The sequence below is a fragment of the Eupeodes corollae genome, chromosome 2, assembly GCF_945859685.1.
Source record: "Eupeodes corollae chromosome 2, idEupCoro1.1, whole genome shotgun sequence".
Lineage (NCBI taxonomy): Eukaryota > Metazoa > Arthropoda > Insecta > Diptera > Syrphidae > Eupeodes > Eupeodes corollae.
Genome location: NC_079148.1, coordinates 9474526 through 9499217, shown reverse-complemented (window position 1 = coordinate 9499217; position 24692 = coordinate 9474526). Strand labels below are relative to the sequence as shown.

Genomic DNA, 24692 nt, shown 5'->3' with positions numbered 1-24692 from the left:
TAATCATAACAAAAAGGAAAAATATGCTTCAGAGATTCTGAGAAATATGAGTCCTTTTTTTGTAAATAAGGCTTAATGAAGTTAAAGGTACCTACAAAAATAATCTACATTTCATTTTCACTTGAAATTAAAACGTAATTGTTTGAAAATCATATTTAACTTTGATAAGTTTTGATATTTGACAAGTGTCAAAGTGAAGTTTATATTTGACGTTAAATGAAAACCGTACCTACTTTAAAGCAGATCAAAACTATTACATTTATTCTTTTTAATTTAAAGTACAGAATTATAGAAAGAATCGATGCTACATAACCAAATTAAATTCACTCGTAAAAAATATTGACTTCCAGATTTTAAATAAACATGGCATTACGATGGCAAAGAAGTCGAAAAAATTGTATCCGACGATTCTGTCCAAAAGTACTCCATTTACCAAGATCGGAATTTTTCGTACTTTTCACTCTCCAAAACCCGTTTGTTTACATTGTTGTATTTGTAGCTTTGACAGTTAGTACATGAAACAAAAAAAACTATGCCTAGCGGCACTTTTGCAAAGCAAAAACAAAATGGGGAGGTTAATAAGTTTTTTTTTCAGATTTTTCTTTTTACTTTTTTCGATTAAAAAGTTAGTTTTAAGCTTTAGTTTTGCAGTCATTTTGTTAATAGCGAATCAATGTACATTTTTGTCTTGTTCAACTTCAGTTTAATATAATTAATTCACTCATTTACAACAATTACTACGAAATTCTTTAAATTTCATAATCAACTTCGGATTATTGTATCAAAGATACGTTCGAAGAACCATCAAGTTAAGGGTGCGAGCGCAATTTATTGAATTCAAATATTTTTTTGCAAATAATTAAAATATGTATCAATTTAATTAATCCAAGTATATTTATGGTATGTTTTAAATGATTTAAGCTTGCAACTATTTTGATTAATAAATATTAAATTAAAAAAAAGAGTTATAATCGAAAAATACCTTATCCATAACATTCTTGATTGATGGAAACATACATGTATTTGCTACAAAAAAAACTATGCATCAAAGGAACACCAATGTTTAAAAAAAAATAATCAGAACTATTATAGCGAACTTGTTGAATAAATGCAGAGCAAATAAAATGCAAATTTTGACGTTTATCACAACATGAAAACGTCAAAAAATCGTTTTGATCGACATGAATGTTTATTGTTGACTTACAGAATTTTTTTTAGTGAATTCATACAGTTTAACGCAAAATATAATTTTCATTAATTCCTTTAACATGTTTAGTTACCAAAGTTCAAGTTTACTCATAACTGTTTAAGGGCGTGTTTAGTAAAAATGACTTTTATGTTTGTTTTTCTTAATATAATAAATACTACCGTAGATTACAATTTATAAGTGCAGAATATAGAAGAAAATATACAAATACAATAGTTTTCAGATATAAGGCAGAGGTTAGCGTAGACAAATATTTTAAAGTATGTTCATTGTTCATTAAAGAAATGTCCGCTTCAGCGCACCTTCATCAACTTTTTAGAAAAAAAAATAAGCATTAATAGCAGCCAATAATTTCATAGCATATTTAATTGTTCACATTGTAAAATTTCTAGAAATTTTCATTTGCTACAAAATTCGCAATTTTATGCTACGTAAATATAGAAGATAACATTATTAAGTCATGAAGTATGGGTTTTGGAGCGTTTACCGTTTTTTTTTTTTCTATTGGGTGTTCGGTTCCCCATACTGGAATAAAAAATGTTACTTTAATCTATTTATTGCACTCATTTAGTTGGTATTGTGTCTAACCATATTGCCTATTTCTATTCCTTAAACAACTTATTTTTAAAACATGGTTCCCTCAAATCTCTATTCCAAAATCTAACTACAAACAAAATTCTAACTCTAACATAGTCCCTAAAAAACAAATTTCCAGGAATATTTCTGCAACAAACAAAACTAAAATTTGGTCTTGCGATTATCGAACTGCTTAAATGGTGAAAATACTAATCTCATTGAGGAATCTGAACTAGCTAAAGTTGGCTATGGAACTTCACAAGTGATATGAACAATTTTCTGAAGTACAAATCCACTAACATCTGAACACGGCTTATCGAACAACTCTGTACGAGTCGACGAGTTCGACAGCTGAAATATTTCCTTTTTTACCTTCTTCTTCCTTGAGCCACCAACTTGTCGACATCTGCGCATTAAATAACTCATATTAAATTATAATTAGTTTTTTACAAATAATTGTTGTAAAGTTGAATTACATTTAATTATAGAAGTATTATAATTATTTAATCTTCAATTTCATTTGATTGAACTCGGACATTTCAACAAGCACTAATAAATCATTAAATGTGTATTTGGTCAATTTTATATTATTTAATATGCATTTATAACATTTATTTGGGTTAAAATTTAAAAGCTATACAAATCTTCCAATTTAAGACCATGTCAGCACTTCAGATTCTGTTGGTTAGGATTGTTTAGTTTTTGAACGAGGCCATGAAACATTCAAAATGAAGCATTTAGATGTGCCTGAAGACTAAAATGAAGCATTTTGATAGGCGTGAACACTAAATGAGAGAATGTGTTTGGTTTTTGCATCATTTCACGCACACTTTCTCACATTTAGTCTGCAGTTAGCTTGTAGGCAAACCGAAATGTCAGTCTGTGAATTCCATCTTGTTAAATGGAGTATTTTTGATACTGTCTGTCCTCGATTGCGTTCAAATTTGGAAGGTAAGCGTCTTGTCATTTTAAACACAAAAATAACAAATTTTCTAAAATGAGACACTGATATTTTGCTCATCTGAAAACTTTAGGTTGTTACATTTTATGAAAGCACAGGTTACAATATATGGTATCTTATATTTCCGGGAGAATAAATCAGTTTTGTGAAGGTTGACACTTCATCCACACAGATCTAAGGCTTAGCTGTCAGTTTGTCTTTATACAACCAACGTCATAATTGAAATGGATATGATTATGTTGTACGACAAGTTGCATAGGTTCGTGGAAGGGAATTCCGCAGAGTTTTTTGTCAATCAGCGTGACTTTATTTATTTATTTATTTATTTATTTCAATTTCGAAAACTTATACACATTAAGATAAGATATCTTATAAGCTAGTGATAAGTGTAGTATTAAACAAAAATATGGAACTATACATATATAAAAGGTACTACATTGCAGAGGGCTTTTTACAAAAGTATTAAATTTGAATTGAAAGTATTAAATTTTAATTGAAACAATAGTTTTTAATGCGTTAAGCATTCATAGCAACAGTAGATCCTTGCTCGAAATAAATAAATCTACTTAGCTAGTAGATTTACAACAACGAACTTTGGATATGCACGTGGAATGTTAGGTCCCTTAACAGACCATGTTCGGCCGAAGAATTAGCGGAGGCCCTAGACTGCTATAAAGCAGACATCACAGCCATCCAGGAAATACGATGGGATGGGCCGGGCAAAAAGAGGATGAAAAACTGCGATATCTACTATGGTGACTGGTACCACGAAAACCAACAGCGCTTATTTGGATGCGGCTTCGTCATTGGAGCCAGACTTAGGCAAGAAGTCTTGAGCTATAGGTGCATCAATGAGCGCCTCATGACCATACGCATCAAGGCTGAATTCGGCAACATTAGCCTGATATGCGCGCACGCCCCCGCAAAAAAGGATGACAACACCAAAGATATGTTCTTGAAACTCTTAGACAAAATATATGAGCAGTGTCCTAGCTACGATAATTAAATTCTCCTGGGCGATTTTAATTCCAAGCTAGGAAGAGAAGACATCTTCGGTGGAATGATGGGGAAAAGCAGCCTGCACGGTAACAATTCCAACAACGGATTGAGGCTCATAGATTTTGCTGCGGTCGAAACGTCATGGTAGCCAGTACGCGTTTTCTACACCTCAACATCCACAAAGGAACTTGGAGTTCTCCAGATCTACCATCAACCAAATTGACCATATTGCGATCGACGCTAGGCACGCTTATAGCATCATGGATGTCCGAACTTTCCGAGGAGCTAACATCGACTCGGACCACTACTAAGGTAGAACTTCGGATTTCCAGACCCAAGGCAAAACAGGGAAGTGCTGGGAGAAGGTACAACGTCGAACGGCTACGATCGCCAGAGATCACCAAATACTTTTCCAACCGAGTTACAAGTAATCACTCTCGAAGTTCTCTGCCGCCACCACAATATATCGAAAACCAGAGACAACATTGCCAAAATGTAATCAGAAAAGCCGCCTCTGATGTGCTGGGTTTCAAGCAGCCACCAACAAGGAACCCCTGGTTTGATGAGGAATGTCGGCAGGCAAATGCAGCCAAACAACAGGCACGCAAAGCGGCGCTGCATAAAAGGACGAGAGCTGCTCGTAACTCTATGAGCAGAAGAGGCGAGAGGAACGCCGACTTTTCAGAAGGAAAAAGAGAGGGCATGAGAAGCGTGCGGTCGAAGATGTTGAGAGGTATAAAAGCAGGAATAAGGTTCGAAAGTTTTATGAACAGGTGAAACGAAATTCACAGGTACATAAACCTAGAACAGAAGGCTGCAAAGACTAAAGTGGAACCGCAGTCAATGCTGAGGATATGGAAGGACTACTTCTGTAGACTGTAAAACTGTGACGACGAACCGAATTCCGCTGTCAGGCAGGATGATCCATTCAACATAGACGACGAAATCTAACAATCCCGTCCTACCGATTTAGACGAAGTAAAGATTGCCATATCTAAGCTGAAGTCTAATAAAGCCGCTGGAGCAGATAGCTTGAATGCCGAGCTCTTTAAAGCAGCTGGAGATAAGTTGGTTAGGAGGAAAGGATGTACCAACTTATCTATAAGATATGGTCGGAAGAAAGCATGTCCGATGAATGGAACCTCGATATTGTTTTTGTGATCCTGAAAAAAGGAGACCCTCTAAACTGCACCAACTATAGGGAAATCAGTCAACTTAACATCGCCTATAAAATCTTCTCTGCCCTAATATGTGAACGTCTAAAGCCCATCATCAACAACCTGATAGGACCTTTTCAGTGTGGTTTTAGACCAGGAAAGTCCACAGTTGACCAAATATTTACACTACGGCATATCCTGGAAAAAAACCCAAGAACACCAAATCGACACCCACAATCTTTTCATCGATTTCAAGGCCGCATATGACAGTATTTACAGGGACGAGCTGTATGCCAAACTCGTCCGTTTGTGCAGGATGACCATGGGGATTTCACGCTGCTCCATAAAGGTTGGAAACAACTTAACAGAACCTTTCCCTGTCAAAAAGGGTTTTAGACAAGGATATGCGCTGTCTTGCGATTTTTTTAAACATCGTACTTGAAAGAATAGTCTAGACCTCACACGTCAACACTAGAGGCACTATCTTTCAAAAGTCTGTCCAATTACTAGCATATGCTGATGACATTGAAATAATCGAAAGAACTCAGCGTGCTGTCAATGGGGCTTTTGTGAGTATTGAGTCAGAGGCAGCAAAAATTGGTTTAACGGTTAATGAGGGCAAAACAAAGTACATGCTGTCGTCAAGAGAGGACATACAACATCGACGTCTTGGTCAAAACGTCACCATCGACAGACGTAACTTTGAGGTAGTCAAGCACTTCGTCTACCTAGCCTCCGCTGCAAACGCAGAAAACAACACCAGCGCTGAGATCAAATTCAGAATAACTCTTTTTTCTTTGGGCTAAGAAAGCAATTGAGTGGTGAAGTCCTTTCTCGAGGGATCAAAGTGTCGCTATACAAGACCCTCATCATCCCCGTCCTGCTATACGGTGCAGAAGCATGGACTATGACAAAAGCGGATGATAGCACCTTGGGTCGGTTCGAGAGAAAAAATCTTCGTGTGATCTACGGTCCCGTATGCATCGAAGGGGATTGGACGAGAACATGAAACGACGAGTTGTACGGGCTGTACAGCGACGTAGACTTAGCTAGAAGGGTAAAAGTCCAACGACTTAACTGGATGGGTCACATTCAGCGCATGGCAACCAATTATATGGCCCGGAAAGTCTTCGAATCGACACCCACAGGAAAGCGCAGTAGAGGAAGGCCGCGGATCAGGTGGCACGCACAAGTGGAAGGTGACCTCACCCAACTTGGAGCGCGAAACTGGAGACATCTAGCTAGGGACCGAGCTAGATGGAGAAGTTTGTTGAGTGAGGCCCTAGTTCACACAGGACTATAGCGCAACCTTAGGTATGTAAGTAGATTTATTTGTTCAACATAATCCTTAATTTGGAAGTGTTGTTTTGACGTTAAACGATTTAAAATGAATTGTCAAAGCTCGCTGATCAGAAATGTCAACATAATTTGACATTTGCAACTGTCAATTTATAGACAACAATCATGAAATCTTTTCATGCAGCTTAAAAATGTATTCCATTCATTTCATAACTTCCAGGAGTGTTGCACTTAATTTTAAACACTTGAGTCAATCTGACACATTTCTTGGTGTGGAATTGGCTTCAACTAACATGTTTGTTTACATCTGGTATACTCCGTATATTGAAAAACATATCCGTACTTTTATCAAGTTCCTGAAACCGTAATGCACATATAACAGATGTCAACGAACTTGATCGAAAACAATGGAGAGTATTGTCATATATGACATTCAAAAGTAAAAATATCGAAAACAATAAACTTCATTATTGACAATGCAAAAATCGTGGGGTCACGATTTCGTGAACCTTATATCAATCAATTTTAAGTACAAAAACACAACAATAACAATAGACCACTTAATTGCCTTAATAATAGGTAAATAAAATAATTATTGTTTTGCAAAACCAAAAACAATAAAAAAATATAAAAGCAGAATTCCAGAGTTACATAATTACAATTTCGAAACCAAGGAAATTGAGAAAAATTCACATAAAGTCGGAATATTTAAAACTCCAAACAAAAATCGGATATTTAAATCAGAATGATGTTATCGATATATACAAACGCAAAATCGATAAAACATCTCTCAAAACCGCCACAAACCCATCAAGGGCTTTGTTATGTGGGAGTTTTTTGTGTACGGAAAAATTAAAATAAACAAATGGAAAAAGGAGCACATCACCACATAAGATAGCATAAACAATGGCTCAGCGCACAGCAGCATTATAATATTCTGTAGGTGCATACAGTTATGGCCAAATTAATAGGGACATTAGTTTATTTTCAGTTTAACTGTTTCTGTTTCTCTTAAGTAAAGTTTAAACGTCATAAAACATGTAATACTTCATAAACATATTGTTAAACTATTTATCTACCATACAGTGGATAGAAACAGATGGCCGTTAGATGGCGCTGTGGGCAGGATAACGATTCAACCAACGAAACTCTAATTTCAAAGGAATAAAATGTACATAATGTATGTTTTAATCTGGCAGCCTCAATGGATAGATACTATTGAGCTCAAAACTCAAGCTTTCTAATAAAACGAATCTATGGAGAACTGTCAGTGTCAGTGTCAACTCTGCCACCAAAATGACAGTACGTAGATGGCTCATTATCATTTTTCTTGCGAAATTGACAGTTGACACTGACAGTTCTCCATATATCCCTCTGTTAGAAGACACAATCAATTGACAGTTTTTGTGTTTTTGTTTGTTCTGTTTCTTTTATTTTGCCCATAGCTGTAAGAACATCAAATTTAGGGAGGAATCGTGCATGGAACTCTTGGGATCAATCCGTATCGACATGGAAATCTATCGACGACATCACACATGACTATAGGTAAAATACATACACAACGAGGACATGTAGGAGAATAATTTATGTAAATGAACCGCGCTGCAGATTAATTAATTAGGCAAACACAATGCCAATATGTACCAACATAACATTCTGCTGACGCCTACCAATAATACAAGTTAAGTGCAAACATAAAAGTGGCGCAGATGTACTACCAGAACCAGAACCAGCACCAGAAACCAGTACCACAGATGCGCCATTTAAAAAAAAAAAAACAAGCGGAAATATCGAGTTCGAGTCACCCCGAGATAAAAATAAAACAACATTTTTACTTCACTTTAATATGTTTGGCATGGTAATGCTGAGAGATAGGAGGTTTTGGTTTTTGGATTCAAAACCACACGATAAAAAAAACGTAAACAAAATCAAATGAATGAATTTTATATCTTTTACCTGCCAGGTGCTCTGATAATGATAAGAGATATATCCAGTTATCAATTGTTATTTTAAAAAATGCCAGTTTTTCGATATCAATAACCTGAATAAACGTCAGATATAAACTTTAAGGTTTCTACTCACCATCGGGCCAATTATCGAATACTGTTTGTGCGATATCACCAGCTGAGTCTGAGGGGCTGAATAGGAATTCTTTTGTTTTGCCGCTAACGAGTATTAATCGGAGATTTATCTGAAATTGATGAAAAGATATATAAATTATAGTTAAATTATAGCAAGAAATAAGAATTAAATTATATTTATCAATTGACATAATAGAAAGTCATTGTGTATGACAGTTGAATCTGACACCTGTCACTTAAGGGATAATATAGAAAGTCTTGTATAAATAATAAGAAGTATTATTATTGAAATATATAAATTGATCTGTCCACCAATGTAGGTGGACATTTAGACCCGGTGCACACTTACGTCATTTTAATGCGCGCTGATGCAAAGGCACAGCAGTAATCACAAATGCGTGTATTTTGCGCGTCATTTTTGCCAAATTTCTGCGTCATCCCGTATTAAAATGACACAAGTGTGCACCGGGCTTAATGTTTTGATGTTTCCCTCTTTACATGAAGAAAGAATTTGAAACAATTATTATAGTTTAAGTGATAAATCGCTTTGGTTTACGTGATCTGTCAATGGACACGTTCAGGTTTTAATAATTCATGTTCAATATTAGATACGCTGGTGCTGTTTGTCAAAATGTATGAATAACTTTCATCGTTACTTTTGGGTTTTTTCTTATTTTTGAAACACAACTAAACACTTAGCTGTCGACGAAGCCGAATAGTGTTTGTGATTCAGCCATGATGAGCTCAATAAAGAAGCCAGTTTTAGTTTCTGGCATTTGGCATCTTCCACTTAAACATCAATGAGCTCTGTATTGAAATCACTTACATCCAATGCACACACGTTACACCAGAGTCGCTACATATTTTAACGCAGTAGCTTACAATTGACATTCCAAAGCATTACTTTAAATATTTTACAAAACATTAGCACATGTCGTAATCTTTATTTAAAATTATTGATCTAAAACTCGATCCTTAAATACAACTTGGAAGATATGTACTTTAAAGACCATAGATCGAAGAGCACACTTACAAAATTGACAAAACGATGTGTCATATTGGACAGTTCTGATGTCTCGAATTAAAGATTACATGGGCCACACAAAAGCTGTTGAATTACCTGAATGCTTTGTAGATCAACGTGGAGAGCAAATTAGCAGGCTTTTGACACTTGTTGTAAAACTAAACTCGCTTTAAGGCCCAACTATAATAGGCATAAGCTAGCATATGGGCGCATAAGTAAACGTGGGAATACAAAGAATTTCAATACGATTGAACATAATGGAGTCTAGCTCCGTTTCGTTCAATTTTTCTCAGTTTCGTTAACTTAAGTAAACTTAAGCAAGAGCGATCCCATTCCCTCGCCGCATAAGTAAAATCTGACATGTAGATACGTGAGCAAAATTGCATTATGGCAGTAATTTCACAAACTTAAGTGAATTTTCGTTGGGTTTTTGACATAAGCTACAGGAATTACGATAACAGGAAGTCTGAACAATAAAAAAACAAAATGTGGACGCGTTCAAAAAGTTAATGGAGTTCTTTATTTTTCATACCAAGAATACAAAATTTAATGTGTATTGCTTAAAGGTCTAAAACATTATTCAAACAACAACTTAACTTAACAACTTTTTTTTTTTCATAATTGAAATCATCAACGATCTTCGATTGTCGTTCAAAAATCAAGCCTAATAGTGCGTAGCATGTTAAAAGTTAAATGAACGAATCTGTCACTGTCAATGTTGTCATTTTTATTTTTCTTTCCTCAGTTATCAGATTCGTTAAGTTATTTTTTTACTGAATGAGCAATAATTCAACAAAAAAACTAAAAACACAGCATAACAATATTATTCTTTTACATATTTTTATATTCCAACAACGTTCATAAACTATACAATAATAAAGAAATTAAAATGAGAAAGCACCGCACCTATTTTGTTTCTTTTATTTTCTATTCCAGCAAGAGAAAGTCATCGCCCGACTTGACGTCAACGTCGTCGTTGTCGCCATTGTGGTTGTATCAATAAAAAAAAAACAAATCTATGATGGAATGACAAATTCTCGTCACACTTTGACTTTTCTATGTCAATAATGACACTTAATTATAACATACAACCAAATGTTGTAATTATTATGATATTACAAGCTGATACGACAAACGTTTAAAGGTCAAGTTATATGAATTAATTTCATTTTTGTTGGTGTCATAAATTATTTTAACTTTTACGATCATCTCTCATTTAAGATGTCAAACTAAATGTCATCTAAAGATCAAACAATGGTCGTCCATTGAGCAATTTATAGTATACTTGAGTACATTCTGTTTGTTGTTGTTATTTTTAAGGCTGCTGTTTTACTTTTCTTTTTTCAATGATTTTTTGTGTACAAACTTTTAGCTGCACGTTAATTTGTCTTAAATATTTGTTGAGGGCCAATCTTTAGTGATGTTTTTTTATTTTATTTTTTAAAGTCGATGCAGATGTTGGCGGCAATGACGACGACGTGCGTCGCGTCGTGCGATGTGTCAAGTTGATCATTCCGGTGTAAATAATTTGTGTAGTCCCCTTTTTTTTCCATTTGCGTGTCGGCAGCTTGTTAATGTTAATGTGTTTCTTCTTTTTTTGGTGAGAATTCCTTCAAACTGCCACTGCTGCTATGGTTGCTGCCGCTGCTATTACTTCAAGTTGACAAATGTAATTGGTTTATTATGCAATTTCGTATCTGTTTTGTAATGGAAGCGAATAAATGTTGTTTTAAGATCTTTATATACATATTGGGTAATTTTTTTCTTTTTTTTTTGTTAAATTTCAATCAAATTCAAGAAACAGGCAGAAGGTCAGAGACAAACAAATCAAATAAACAACGTATTAAAAGACTTACGTATTTAAATGGGGGGATGTTTTATAAGAATTGAAAAATGGTGGTATACATTTTTTTGAGGGACATTTTCTGCTGCTTGTTTAATGAAATTAAGATATTTTACATTATTTGTGGATGGTTTTGAATTGTTTATGTAGCAAAAACAAAGGTTTTAATCTGCATAGCAATTGTTTGTCAAGGTAACTTTTGGAGTAATTTATAAATGAACGCAGTTGTAGCCAAAAATCCAAGAGAACGCATCTTCAAATGACGTCTGTCACAAGAATAAGAGACAATTTATTTATTTATTTAATTTATTTATTATAAAGTATGCATATTGGGTGCGTTCAATCTCACACAGGTTGGTTATCCAAATACCTGCGTTAGTGTTTAACGTGTAATAGAACCCTTAAATGATTGAGTTGAACGAGAAGTTTTCGAGGACACAAATGAAAATAGCCTTAAGAGACGACAAGATTCATCAGAGGGACTAAAACGTGGTAGAGAAAACGGTGTGAAAATAATCCATGAAGTTTTATGAGATATACCGGCATCCTTAGAAAAAATTAATGGTGAATTACAAAATCGTAACAACACAAATGTGTACAAATGTCAACGACATCTGGATCTGACTGTACAATCAGTCAACCAGCAAGAGCACCTAAAGGCGTAAGCTCACCAAGAACAACCGCTGTAACCAATTTAGGCGCACACACAAGTGGGAGTTTAAACGAGCCATCTTTTTGAGATGAATCCGCGCATAATCGGGGTGACTTCTAATCCATCCGCTTAAAATAAAAATAATATAAATATAAATCAGAGACTTAACATTTTATTTAAATCAATGCCAATCTGGTAGACGGCCTTGGGCCAAACCAAAATAGACTTAGAAAGCTAAAATTGCTTGTAATTTTTATAATGAAATAAAGTCAATATTACTACTACTTATACTACTACTAGAACAGCTGATCCAAAGCAGATGGAATGTCAAAAAAGGAATTCAAAGGTATCCAAGAATTTTTGGTACATGCAGATTTCTGACACAACAGCTGATTCAATGTATGTTTGAATTTGATGAAACCAGAAAATTGAAAATTTTAATGTTTTTTTCATTAAAAATCCGCAGAATCATTACAATTATCTATGGCACATTTTATTTAACAAAAATGTTGCATCTCGAAATTAATAATTTGTGTTTGCTTTCTGTGAACAGCTGAAAGTTGTTTTTATTTAATGTCAGCTTTCTTCATTTCGGTATCCAAGTCGTTCAATAAGGTACATTATCTAAGAATCTACACAATCAGGATAACCAATCCAACACGGGATTGAACGCAGCCATTTTAATGTCATTTTTGACAGCGAGAGTGCTTAGGAAATCGAATCATACAAATTTTGTCCGAAGATTTCTGACCACAAAAGTGAGAAAGTTGTTTATTTATAAGTTGTGAGTTGTTTATATTTCAGAGAATACGAAGATCTTAATAATCCCAGAAATATAAACTGGCCAATTCAGGTTTAAGAATAAATTTGAGAAACAAATGTCAGTTTCTCCAAAGTGATGATTTTGGCGTTTGGTGAGTGAGAAATATATTTTATAGGTAAAGACGTTGACGTTGCTATAAAGATTCATAATTTAAAAAAATGTATGCTTCTGAATTGGATTTTTATGAAAAATAACTAAGAATTAATAATCCGTTCCAAACACTTTAAAAACTCGATTCTCTTATTCACTACGAGTTTATTTTTATATTTATAACAATTTCCCTCAACCATTTATCATGAAGTATTTAATTGTATACAATAATATTACAACCGAGAAGAAAAATAAAACAAAAACAGGAAAGAAACATTGAGAATAATTGCTGTTAATTGGAATTTCACTAAAAATTAAATCATCTTTAACACCCAACCCCAGCACCTACGTTCAAATAGTTTACTCATACACTCGAACATCACATTCAGCATGAACTTACCTCATCGCTGCACTATACACCGCACCGTACCGCACTTTGTCGTATCGGTGGCGGCAGCGGCGGGCATCAGCGGCAATCGTTGTTGCCATTCATTTTGCAATGTAATTAAATTCAATTCCACACTCTCTCGTGTGCACTAAACATTTGCCAAAAATTGCTATATACAAATAAAATATACTATGTACTATAAGTAGATATGTATTCCGCCTACATAAATTATTTTCAGATTTTGTGCAAAATTTCTCCAGACACGCACAATAGATTTTATTGCAAAGTATCCCAGATTCGATTAATTGTGGAGAAACAGTGGGGCATACATGGTAATGAAGCAGCGAAAATCGAAAAAATTATAAGAGCAGCAAAAGCAATACCAAAAACGAGAAAAGTACCTTCGAGGACAAATCCAATATGGTTTACAAGGGAAATTGCAATTTTGGTAAGTGGAAAAAACACAGCTTGGAAAAAACCCGCAGATACCCTAGAAAAATGTGTGCCAAACTAAAACGAAAGTCAATTATTTCTAAACGAGCATCACGGGATCACTTCATTAACACAATGAACCCGTCACTTGACATGAGAACTTTATGGAGTAGGATGACATCTGTTCGCTCACCAATCTCAGATAGACAATTTCCTCACATGTTTTTAGAAGGACAAATGCAAAACGACCCAGAAACAATTGATACAAAGAAGATAGTTACTCTCAAACCAGTATTATTGAAAATAAAAAAAAACTTCAGTCCACAAGATCTTGTACCGCCCACAAACCATAGACCTTATAAATTTCGAACAGAACGTGTTACGCGTACTGAACTAGAAATGACTCTAAGGATAGCCAAAGGAACTAGCGCAGGCACAAAATCACTTACAAGATGATAAAAATATGCGACGACAGCTTCAATGACATTATATCGACTGGGACTTTTCCACACGATTCGAGAAGAGCAAAACTTAAGCCGGTTCCGAAAACATCGCGAAATCATCATGATTTCAAATATTCTCTCAAAAATTTTTAAAAAAATTATTGCTAGACGAATTGGTTGGTTAATGGAAGAGAAGGATAACCCAGGACAGCATGGTTTCAGACGTTAAAGAGGAGTTTCACCTTTCCATCATCTTCTAGAATCTAGAGCACACACTTGCTGGAAATTTATCGGAAATCAAACAAAGTGTTATCATGTCATCCGATTTGGAAAAAGCATTTGATAGAGTTATGGTACCAATTATTCAACAACCTTGATTGTTTCTTACCTCTGACCCTGATAAGTACGCTATTAGTATTCTATCTCCTCTAGGCACATCTGACCATTGTGTTATATCTGCAAATTTCTCGTGTCGAAACTCCTCAGTTAAAGAAAGAGCTCCTAGGAGAACCGTTTGGCAATACGAGAAAGTCAACTGGGACGGTCTCAATAACTATTTTAGGATCTTTAACTGGTCACTATGCTTCCTCGATAGAACTTTTATCCCGAACAGGGTTAAAAGCATCAGACCTATGGAAAACGCATGCTTCCAAGCGAGCTGTAAAGAGGTGGTTAGGGTCAAGAACGTAAGTTTCCGTTGTTTTAAAGCCAATCCAACTGAGGAAAACCGGAACAAGTTCAAGCAAGCCAGGAAGGCCTGCAACGCCCATATTTAAAGGACCAAATTTATACATGACCAAAAATTACGGCAAAAAATACTGCAATGTCCCAAAGGCAGTAAAAATGTTTGGTCATTTGTAAAAAACATGAGGAATTTTTCCCCTTCCTCGGTTTCTACGCTCGTTGTCAATGACACTCCATTTGTTAGTTCTTAAGAGAAAGCTAATCTCTTCGTTAGGGAGTTCGCCGCCAATTCTACGCTGCCAGTGAGTGTTATGACTGCGCCTGTCATCGAGCGCGTTAGTGATTCTATGGTGCCCTATAAATCCGCTGGTCCGAATGGAATCCCCGCTATTGTTCTGAAGAGGTGTTCTTCACCGCTGGCAAAACCACTGCGTAAGCTTTTTCATATGCCCTACTCCTCAGGTCTCGTTCCGAGCGGATGGAAAACTGCATTTGTCCAGCCCATTCCCAATAAAGGCGAATCTTCCTCACCCTCTAATTATCGACCGATTGCACTTACGTCCCTTCTTTCCAAGGTCATGGAAACGCTGGTAAATTATCAGTTTAAGAAATATCTCAAAGACCGAAAGCTTCTTAATGACCGGCAGTACGGCTTTCGCAGCAATAGGTCCACTGTTGATCTCATGGTTCATCTCACAGAAGAACGGAACAAATCTTTACATCGCTTTGGAGAAAGTAAGATTATTGCATTCGAAATTTCAAAAGCATTTGATAGGGTTTGGCATCAGGCTCTCTTATGGAAAACGCGTGCTTTCGGTTTTCATTAATCCCTCCTTCATTGGATTAGTAATTACCTTTCGAATCGTTCAATACAAGTTGTATTGGATGGATTCAAGTCTGAAAACCACATATTAAATGCTGGTGTTCCCCAGGGCTCTGTTCTATCTACAACACTCTTTTTCATTTTTATAAATGACCTCCTGTCTGCAACTTCTGATCCAATACATTGTTTCGCTGACGATAGTAGGTACTCTTAGTTTTCAGATTCACATTCCTCTTCTTCGGATGTGGAACTGCAACGACAAAATATGACAAGCTCATTAAATTCCGACCTTAACAGCGTTCTTGAATAAGGGTTGAAAAACCGCGTGGAATTTAATGCTTCGAAAACCCAATGCTGTCTTGTTTCGTTAAAGCGAGATTCGTCCCCCTTGCCATTATCCATCTGAACATCTCGATATTCTCGGTATGTGTATCACCAACCACCTTTTGTGGAATGATCACATACGCGATGTCGCCAAAAATGCTGCAAAATGTTTTGGTTTTCTAAGGCGATGCAAGAAGTTTTTCTCTCCCTCTGATCTGGCTGTTATCTACAAAACTTATATACGTCCAAAGCTTAAGTATAACTTCCATCTTTGGGCTGATGCTCCTGCAACTTAAGCTTAAGCCTTAAGGCTTAAGCTACTTAAGCCTCTTGGATAGTATTGAACGTAAAGCATTTAAATTGATAGGTAATAATATCATCATAAGTTCATTTACTTCGCTTGAACAACTTCGAAATGTTTCTTGTCTCACCCTCTTTTACCGTTATTTTAATCGTTTATGCTCAAGAGAAATAGGCAGTTGCATTACTCACCTTAAACAGTTCAACCGTAACTTCAAGGCTGCTGAAGATGTTATTAACGTTAAAAAACCGATCAAGAATTATTCCAAATCTGCCCTTATAAAAATGACATCTATAGTTTCCAATCTTAGCTCTTTTTCATTCAATAATACGCAGACATTAGGAAGTAATCTACCACCTAGAAAAGACATATACTTTCCATTAACACTAATCTTGCACACAAAGGAAAATACTACTGAGGACATATTTAGAATGCTTCATTGAGAATTGATCTCTGCCTATAACGCTGATAGCATCTCCTACACTGACGGTTCGTACAAAGAAGACAATTGGTGTTCATACGCAGCCATTCAGTTAGAACCAAATTCTGAAACATCTATTATTCAGCAAGCTCTTTTACCAGATTCTGCGAACGGCTACATTGCAGATCGCTCATTGAAACCAAAAATCTTGGTATCCTCATGGGTCTTAAAAATGAGACAAATAAATGCCCTTCTCTGGAGCTTATAAGAAGATGTTTATTCGCCAATAAAAATATTATTCTTACATGGATACCTGGACATTCCGAAATCAAAGGAAATGAGGCATCAGACTTTGCAGCAAGAACTGCTACAAAATATCCACTCATTGTAGAGTATCCCAAATTGTATAAGCTCCTAAGCACTTGATTCAGGATCATAAGAAAGAGCTCTTTGAAGGTTGGCAAAACTCTGAAACTTTTCTAAAAAAATATTTCAACTACACTTCACACTACTTTATCGTAGTCTAGTCTACTGTAAATCATGCGGTGCAGTGAACTTTTGGCGTGCTCCGTGTATTGTGTTCTTGAGGCTTCATCCAAACGAGGTATTAGGCGATATAAAGTTGGCTTTCAAGAAGCAAGGTTACTATAGTTTAGGTCAACATCCACCTGCTCGGCTGGTTCAATCCAGTCTTTAAACCATCCACTTCGGGATTGGATCGTTTGAATAACTAATTTCTTTGGGAGATGATAACTTGGCATATCCAGAACTTTGAGGATGTAATCGGCCTGCAGCTTGAGAGAATTTATAAATAAAGGCGATTAAACCGTTTCCAGCATGATCATGTAGTAGTTTAGCGTACTCGAAGGAAAGTGGAAAATCTGACCAGTTTTTTCACTTGCTCATATTTCCTCCGACCTCCCCAAGCTTGCGCTGCATAAAACATAACTGATTTCGATACAGCTTCGAAGACCCTGAATTTACTGGTGTGCGTAATTTCCTTATTATTAAAACATTGCTTTCATGGTACGTTTATAGCTGTTTTCCCCTTAGCAAGTTTGTCAGTGAGATGTTTTTCCATGCTCGAGTTCTTAGTAAAGCAGATTCCTAGATATTTGTATTCTTTCACCAACTCTACTCTTTCACCATTATAGTGCAATTGCTCACTTGCACCCGATTTTCTACCGTCACTTTGGATTTATTTAAATTTACCACTAGATTCCACCTTTTACAATATTCAGCAAGCTTATTTATCACTAGCTGATGGTATTCCCTCAGCGTACGAAAGGCTTTTCGCCTGTATGCATTCCTTGTCAAACCATATATTCAGTTTTTCTTTGACTGATATTCTTTAATGCTTTTTTCAATTTTGTTCAGGCTTGCGTCGTATCGTTCCATTAACAGATGTGCATCTAAACGTGTTCAATAGTTGGATGCAGATTCGTTTGACCAGCGTTGTTTGGGAATCAGTTGCATTTGTACATTGGTTTCATTTTTTCTTCCCCGTTAGTAAAGGATATACAAAGAGGCATGTGGTCTGAAAACGGTTTCTTTTCTATTTCCAGATTTTTAACAACTGTTCTTCAATCACCACCTTCCAAACTGTAGTCAATGACCGAAATTACTTGTTTTCCCACGAATGTTAGTTCACTCAATTTATCACCATCACTTACACCGTTCATTACAAGGAGGCCGAAAATGTTGCAAAGTTCAAGCAATTGACTTCCTCTTGTATTCTTAATTGTGTCTTTTAAAGTTCTTGCTTTACCGAGTCTGGCATTCTCAACCCCTTCTCCAATCCCTATTCTTGCGTTTAGGTCTCCCACCAGTAATATATCCTCAACATCACCACATGTGAAGAAATCCTTGATATTTTCGAAGTCAGTGTTCCATGTGATGGCAGTTGACATATGCTGGGATTGTATACGTTAGATTTTTCCACAAACCCTCAAATCCAAGTAAGTCAGAACTCCATTCTGTTTAAATTCACAATTTATGCCTTTCAAGTCTTTTTTGTATCAATAAAATATAGCCTACCCCACTGTAACGCAACTAAATGTCATGTTTTGGGCCTGCCATCATTCTCTTTTCAAAACGCATAATGCAGGTGTTTTTAGATTACACAAATTTCTAGGAAAATACATTTTATGTCTACATGAACATCACCGCAACAAATGCAGCTAATAATAATCCCGAATGCAATTTGAAAAATAAAATCCCGTTGATCATGTTTATATGGTATCTGAACGACGGACGCGGACGCTCCTCCTGTGCTCCAAATCCAAAGCAAATGTAACAGTTGGCGAAGCGCACCACCCAGCGTTATTTTGCTATTTGATCAAATAAATTACTTTTGCAGGCTGCCAGTTTTATAGGAAAGCTTTAAATTCCATGAATATTTCTATATTATTGAGTCCCCGATGGCGACAACGGACGCAGTGTTTGTCTAACAATTACATGTATGCATATGTCAAACTCTAAAAATACCAAAATTTTAATTTAAATGGGAAAATACCTAAAGGATCACCCTGTATACGAATAAAGGCATATACACATCGACGATTTAATTATTTGATGGCTTAATTGCCTGAATGCTTTCGAATTTGCATGATTTTGTTTAAATTTATAGAGATATTTATGGATGTTATTGTTATTACATTATACTGCAGGCTTTTTCTCATTCGAACTTGACCCTTATGTTCATGTTTTTAACGAGACAATAACAACAAAATCCAATAACAACAATAATGATGGCTGTCGGCATGGTGGTTCTAATTTATTTTAATGTGATGTGATTTTGAAGTTGTATAGGTATTTGTTTTTATTTCTATTTGAAATTTGTGCTTTAGCCGTGATTTAATAAACTATTCTATTTGAAGGAAAATGTAATGTAATATTTAAAATTTTTCATTGACGTGATACAAAGTATTCGAGAGGGTTAGGAAAACATCAGGTAAAGTGATATTGTTGGTTCGTGTAAATCCCACAAGTGCATTTAAATACCTAAAAACAACCTGTTAAATGTCAATTGCTGTCATCAAGTGCCAATGTCAATGTTCATTTGTCAATATGATTATTGTTTACTTCCTATAGGAAGTTATTCAAATTGTATTTTATTTTGAAAATGTTGACAGTTTTTAACACACACAAGATTCCTATAGATACTTAATCCTTAATGTTTACAGAGATGTCCGTGTGTGTGTAACTCCGTACGTTTGTAATACATACATAATAGAATAGTAAACTATCAAAAATCAAGAAAATAAGTCTGTGTAATGTGATAGTCGATTTCAAAGTTTTACCCAAACAATTTGACATAAAATAAAAACTTGAAAAAAAAACTTCAAAGGGGTTTGTTCGTAGACTACTACATTAACATGTGGTGTTGAAGCGAGGTTGAAGCTCGCCTTAATAGTATATATACCTGAATCGAGTTGAAGTAAGCTTGATTAGCCTCGATTCCAGTCCGGTGAAGAAAAATCTGTGTGGAGGAGTTGGTTTTAAAGATAATGCATTATGGTCTGTTTATTTGCATGTTTGTGTACAAAAAAAAAAGTTTTGTTTTAATCAAATTAGAAAAAAACTATTCGGACTATTTAGTTCTTCATTGTTTAACACAATTAAAATTATCTCACTTGCACTTCATAAGAAACAACATTTGCATTTTAAAAAGTGCTGTCAAACTTAATCATTTTTAAATCTTCTTGTGCGGTGGAAACACCAAAAAGATTTATTTAATATAAACTGAGATAAACCCTTGGTGGAAACATAGCAAAACTTAATAATCGTTTCTATTGTTTTCTCTTGCAAAATAATCCCAGTTAGTCCATTTTCATTAACTAAACTAAACAATGCCAACAGTAACAGATGGATTTCTTTCCCCAATGCACAACTACTCAACGAACACAGCCATTGATATACAAATGCAATACCTATCAATCGTACCAACATTTGAGAATGAAATCGCATAAGATCCATTCGAGGCTGGTATAAATGTCAAAAACCCATCCGTATTAAGATTCTACTTTAACTTTTATCGGTAGTATTCATACTGCGGATATTGTTTTTGTTATTCGTAAAAAATCTTACTATACTATTGATAGATTTTCCAACAAAACACGGGTAATACAGCAATTTTTCTTTTGGAAGAGAATAACTATTGAGAGGAATTGTCAGTTGTGAAAAGTCTCTGAAGCAAAATGATTGAAGCAAAATTAAATCAAAAGAAAAATACTTAAATATTCATTTTTGAACTAAGCACTGGATGCACTATTTTGTCTGGGTATTTATTTTGAAATAAAAATACAAATTATTTGTGATTATGCCCTTTTACTGAACTGACTCATTATGAAAAATTAGAAGCAACGGAACAGATCTAATTGTTGAATAAACGAATCAAAATTGAGTCAGTTTTGTAAGGACCCAAAACGGATCTACAAAATTGGATAAGAGCATTGGATTATATTTTTATAGTTCAGAGCAGCGCCTGAACTGTCAAACAAAAAATTGTGTTTTTTTTTACCTCTGAACGTGCGGAGTATTAAATTAGTGTTTTCTTTTTTCTACAGAAACAAGGAATAAGATTTAAAACTTCAGCAGTAAACTCGGTTTTTGCAGTAATTTTTGTCTGAGCTTATAGAGCACGCTCTGAACAATATCAGACAAAAATGAATGACAAGCAAATTGACAAATGTCAAATAGTGACAGCTAAATGTTCAGTTTTGTTTAAAAAATAATTCTGAACGCTCAGAGCACACTTTTTTTAGAGGTTGTTCAGATGTTCTATTCTGAGCTAAAAAAAAAACACACATAATGGTTTGACAATTGACAACTTTTTTAATGCCTGTTTGTTCAGAATGGGTAAGATGCATAACCATCATTTCTATGATGGATGGTTTAATCTATGACGTGGATGAATTATTTTATAGAAATGTTCATTTGAGAGCCTATTCGATGATTTATCAACTGCAATTATCCTACACTCAGAGAAAAAATCCCATAAATCCAATGGGAAAACCATTGTTTGAATGGTTTTTTACTATTAAAATTAGTCAATGGTGTGTATACCATTCCTTCAATAGTTTTGATATTATTAATTTAATGGTGTGTTTGCACTATTGATTTAATAGTGAAATACTATAGAAGCAATTGTATTTCCTATTAAATAACATTATTTTAATAGGGCGCGTATTATTAAAAATCTATAGTATGTGACCATTGATTCAATAGTATAATAACATTTCTTAATTTCGAAATTCGAAAACAAATCTGACTTCGAATATAATGTAATAGTATAGCACTATTGATTTAATATTGTAGTACTATTGATTTAATAGTATATTACTATTAGTTCAATAGTAAAATACTATACAATTTATAGTAAAGTACTATTAGTTTAATAGTAAAGCATAATTAGTTCAATAGTATAGTACCATTGTTATATACTACTGTAATATTGATTTAATAATATACTACTATTGATTTAATAGTATTGCACTATTCCTTTTATAGTAAATTACTATTATTTCAAAAGTACATTACCATTGATAAAATAGTATCGTACCATTGATTTAATGGTATAGTATCATTGATTTAATACTAAAGCACTATTGATTTAATAATATACTACTATTAATTTAATAGTACATTACTATCGGTTTAATAGTACAGTACTATTGATCTAGTAGTATTGCACTATTACTTTTATAGTAAATTACTATTATTTCAATAGTACATTAACATTAATAAAATAGTATCGTACCACTGATTGATTTAATAGTACAGTATTTTTCATTTCATGTATTGTTCAAATGATATGATTTAATAGTTGATAAAGTTGAAAAATAAAACACTTTTTTAGTTCCAAAATTAATTTTTATTTGCGAATATGTATACTTACGTACATATACTTAAATGTTTACCATATCCTTTTTGAATAATAAGCTCATAAGAAAAAAAAACAAACAGATTTAATTTATAAATAACATTAATAAAAAATTTATTTTCCAAGTTGTTTACATCGTACTTAACATAGAAATTAAAGTATAAAAATTTCCGTCATATCAACATGGATAAAAAGTCTCGACGTTTTTATCATTCTAAAGAACTTAACTTAAAAAGTATTTGTATTAACATTTTCTTAAACAAACAAACTAGGTCATTTTAGACCTAAACACTTTTAATCCATTCTGTAAATAATGAATGTGGATTGGTGGACTATTGAATTCAGTAACAGAGTGCAAAGAAATTTTTTGGTGGCGGTTGTCTATTACAAAGGCCTGTATATGCTCACTGAAATATTTTATGTTCCACTCCTGACATAGAAAGTAATATTTTGATTCATCAATTAATATTTTTTGAATTTCAAAAAGCTGTGATTTTTCTGCAATTTTAGTTAAAAAGAAATGTTCTTTGTATGTTTTTCCTTTATATGTTAATTTTGATATGCACTTCACTTCGCAATGACCAATGCTTAGATTATTGTAGTTAATGTTTTTATAAGAAAGATTTAAATTGTGTGTATAAACTGATTTTTCATCGAAAATAAAAGTATTTTCAAAAAAATTTTGTTTAACTAGGGTATCAGAAAACTTAAGACCAGCTTTGAACGCAAGTGTGTACGAAATATTTACTCTTGAATTCGTAGCTTTTGCAGACTGCTTGTTTAGTCTATGCAAAGCTTCAAATCGCATGCACCATAAGATTTTAAGTGGTCCGCACTTTCGAATTGCAGATGGATAATGCACCAGAAAGTGAAACTTTGGTTTCAAAGGCTCTTTAAATGTATTTATAAACAAAGTATTATGTTTAGAGATTAAATGCTTCAAGGACTTCAACTTTACTTCATCTATTTCTGATAAGAGTATTAAATCAATTATTTTAACAAGTGTTATAAGAAGTTCCCATACTTTGTTGTTTTCTGGAACAAGATCTCCAATCATTAATGGCAAAAAATGAATTAAAGTCATTGTTTCGAGAGAAGTCATTTTTAAATTGTTAACTTTTAACAACGAAAGTACAAATGGAGTGGAGATGTTACCTGTCTCTGTTTCACCATAGTCAAACAACAGTTTACGATCGTTAAGAACATCAATAGAAAAAAATTTTGAGGTTTCTATAAAATTAACTAAGATTTTTGAAACATCATACCTGCAAATACCCTCGAATATATCATGCATTATATCAAAATAAAAGTTTTGCGTAACATGAAAGGAATTGATTTCATTAAAAACGCATTTTTCTTTTATGCCGGTTAATTTTTCGGACTTTGCTTCAAGATCAGCCTCATAATTTTCATGATTACGTAAGAACGAAGGATGCTCAATTACGTCAGATTGCATATCAAGTTTGCTTCTTTTGCAGACTCGACAGTAAAAGTTTGAATTAAAGCTGGCTGAAAATCCTAAATAAGTATTTAGACCTAGGTTATCCCCGGTGACAAATGCCAAGACAAAGTATAAGTGGTAACTTTTATCATTTACATGTACATCCAAACCATGAGTTTCCAAAGATTTTATACGCTCAACAAAAGGTTTAATTGCAAACGAATTGCCAAATAATGATCTGTCTTTTGTTTTAAAAAAGCCAGCCACAAAAATATTCTTCAATTTTGATAAGTGATGTTTAGGAATAGTTGGAAAACTGTAATATACACCACAGATTGATTGATCTTTTGCATGTGAACCTAAAGGATTGTCTATGCAAAAATCATCCAAAAATAAAATAAAGGGAATGATTAATTTACCCTCGAAATTGCGTGCCTTTTCTTTCCAAACTGTTCCATTTAATATACTCGAATATACACCAGGAGCACTATTATTTAACATATTTGTATTGTCTAAGGTTTCAAGTAAAACATTTTTGCACTGAAAATATTGTTGGATTTGAAACTCCAAAGGCATTATTACACCTGTAACCTTACTAGAATCTAGCGTGGGAATGCTATTGACGATTACTTCGCATACTTCATCATTGATTGTGTAATAGAGTGGTTTTTTAAACAAATTTTTAGTTTCTAGTTCTTGCATTAATTTGTATTCAGTGTTGACAGATTTAAAAGGAATACAAAGCTCATCGAGTAAATGAATGGAAGAAGCCCTATTGTTTTCGGCTTCAACTAGAGGTACAATTTTTAAAGCAACAGCTCTTATAAGGGGGTTAATAA

The 24692-nt window shown here is 34.2% G+C and overlaps 2 protein-coding genes across 3 annotated transcripts in view; both read right to left on the bottom strand.

Annotated features, from left to right (window-relative positions):
* The window catches only part of LOC129945514 (ubiquitin-like protein 3), a 190742-nt gene that overhangs the window by 15670 nt on the left and 150380 nt on the right, over positions 1-24692 (bottom strand). For both annotated transcript variants that reach the window (XM_056055302.1, XM_056055301.1), the window contains one exon: positions 8282-8390. In XM_056055302.1, coding sequence (XP_055911277.1) covers positions 8282-8390 — 109 coding nt within the window. The remainder of the gene's footprint in view (positions 1-8281; positions 8391-24692) is intronic.
* Positions 1-24692, bottom strand: part of LOC129945513 (cathepsin B) — a 112970-nt gene that overhangs the window by 51079 nt on the left and 37199 nt on the right. The window lies entirely within an intron of this gene.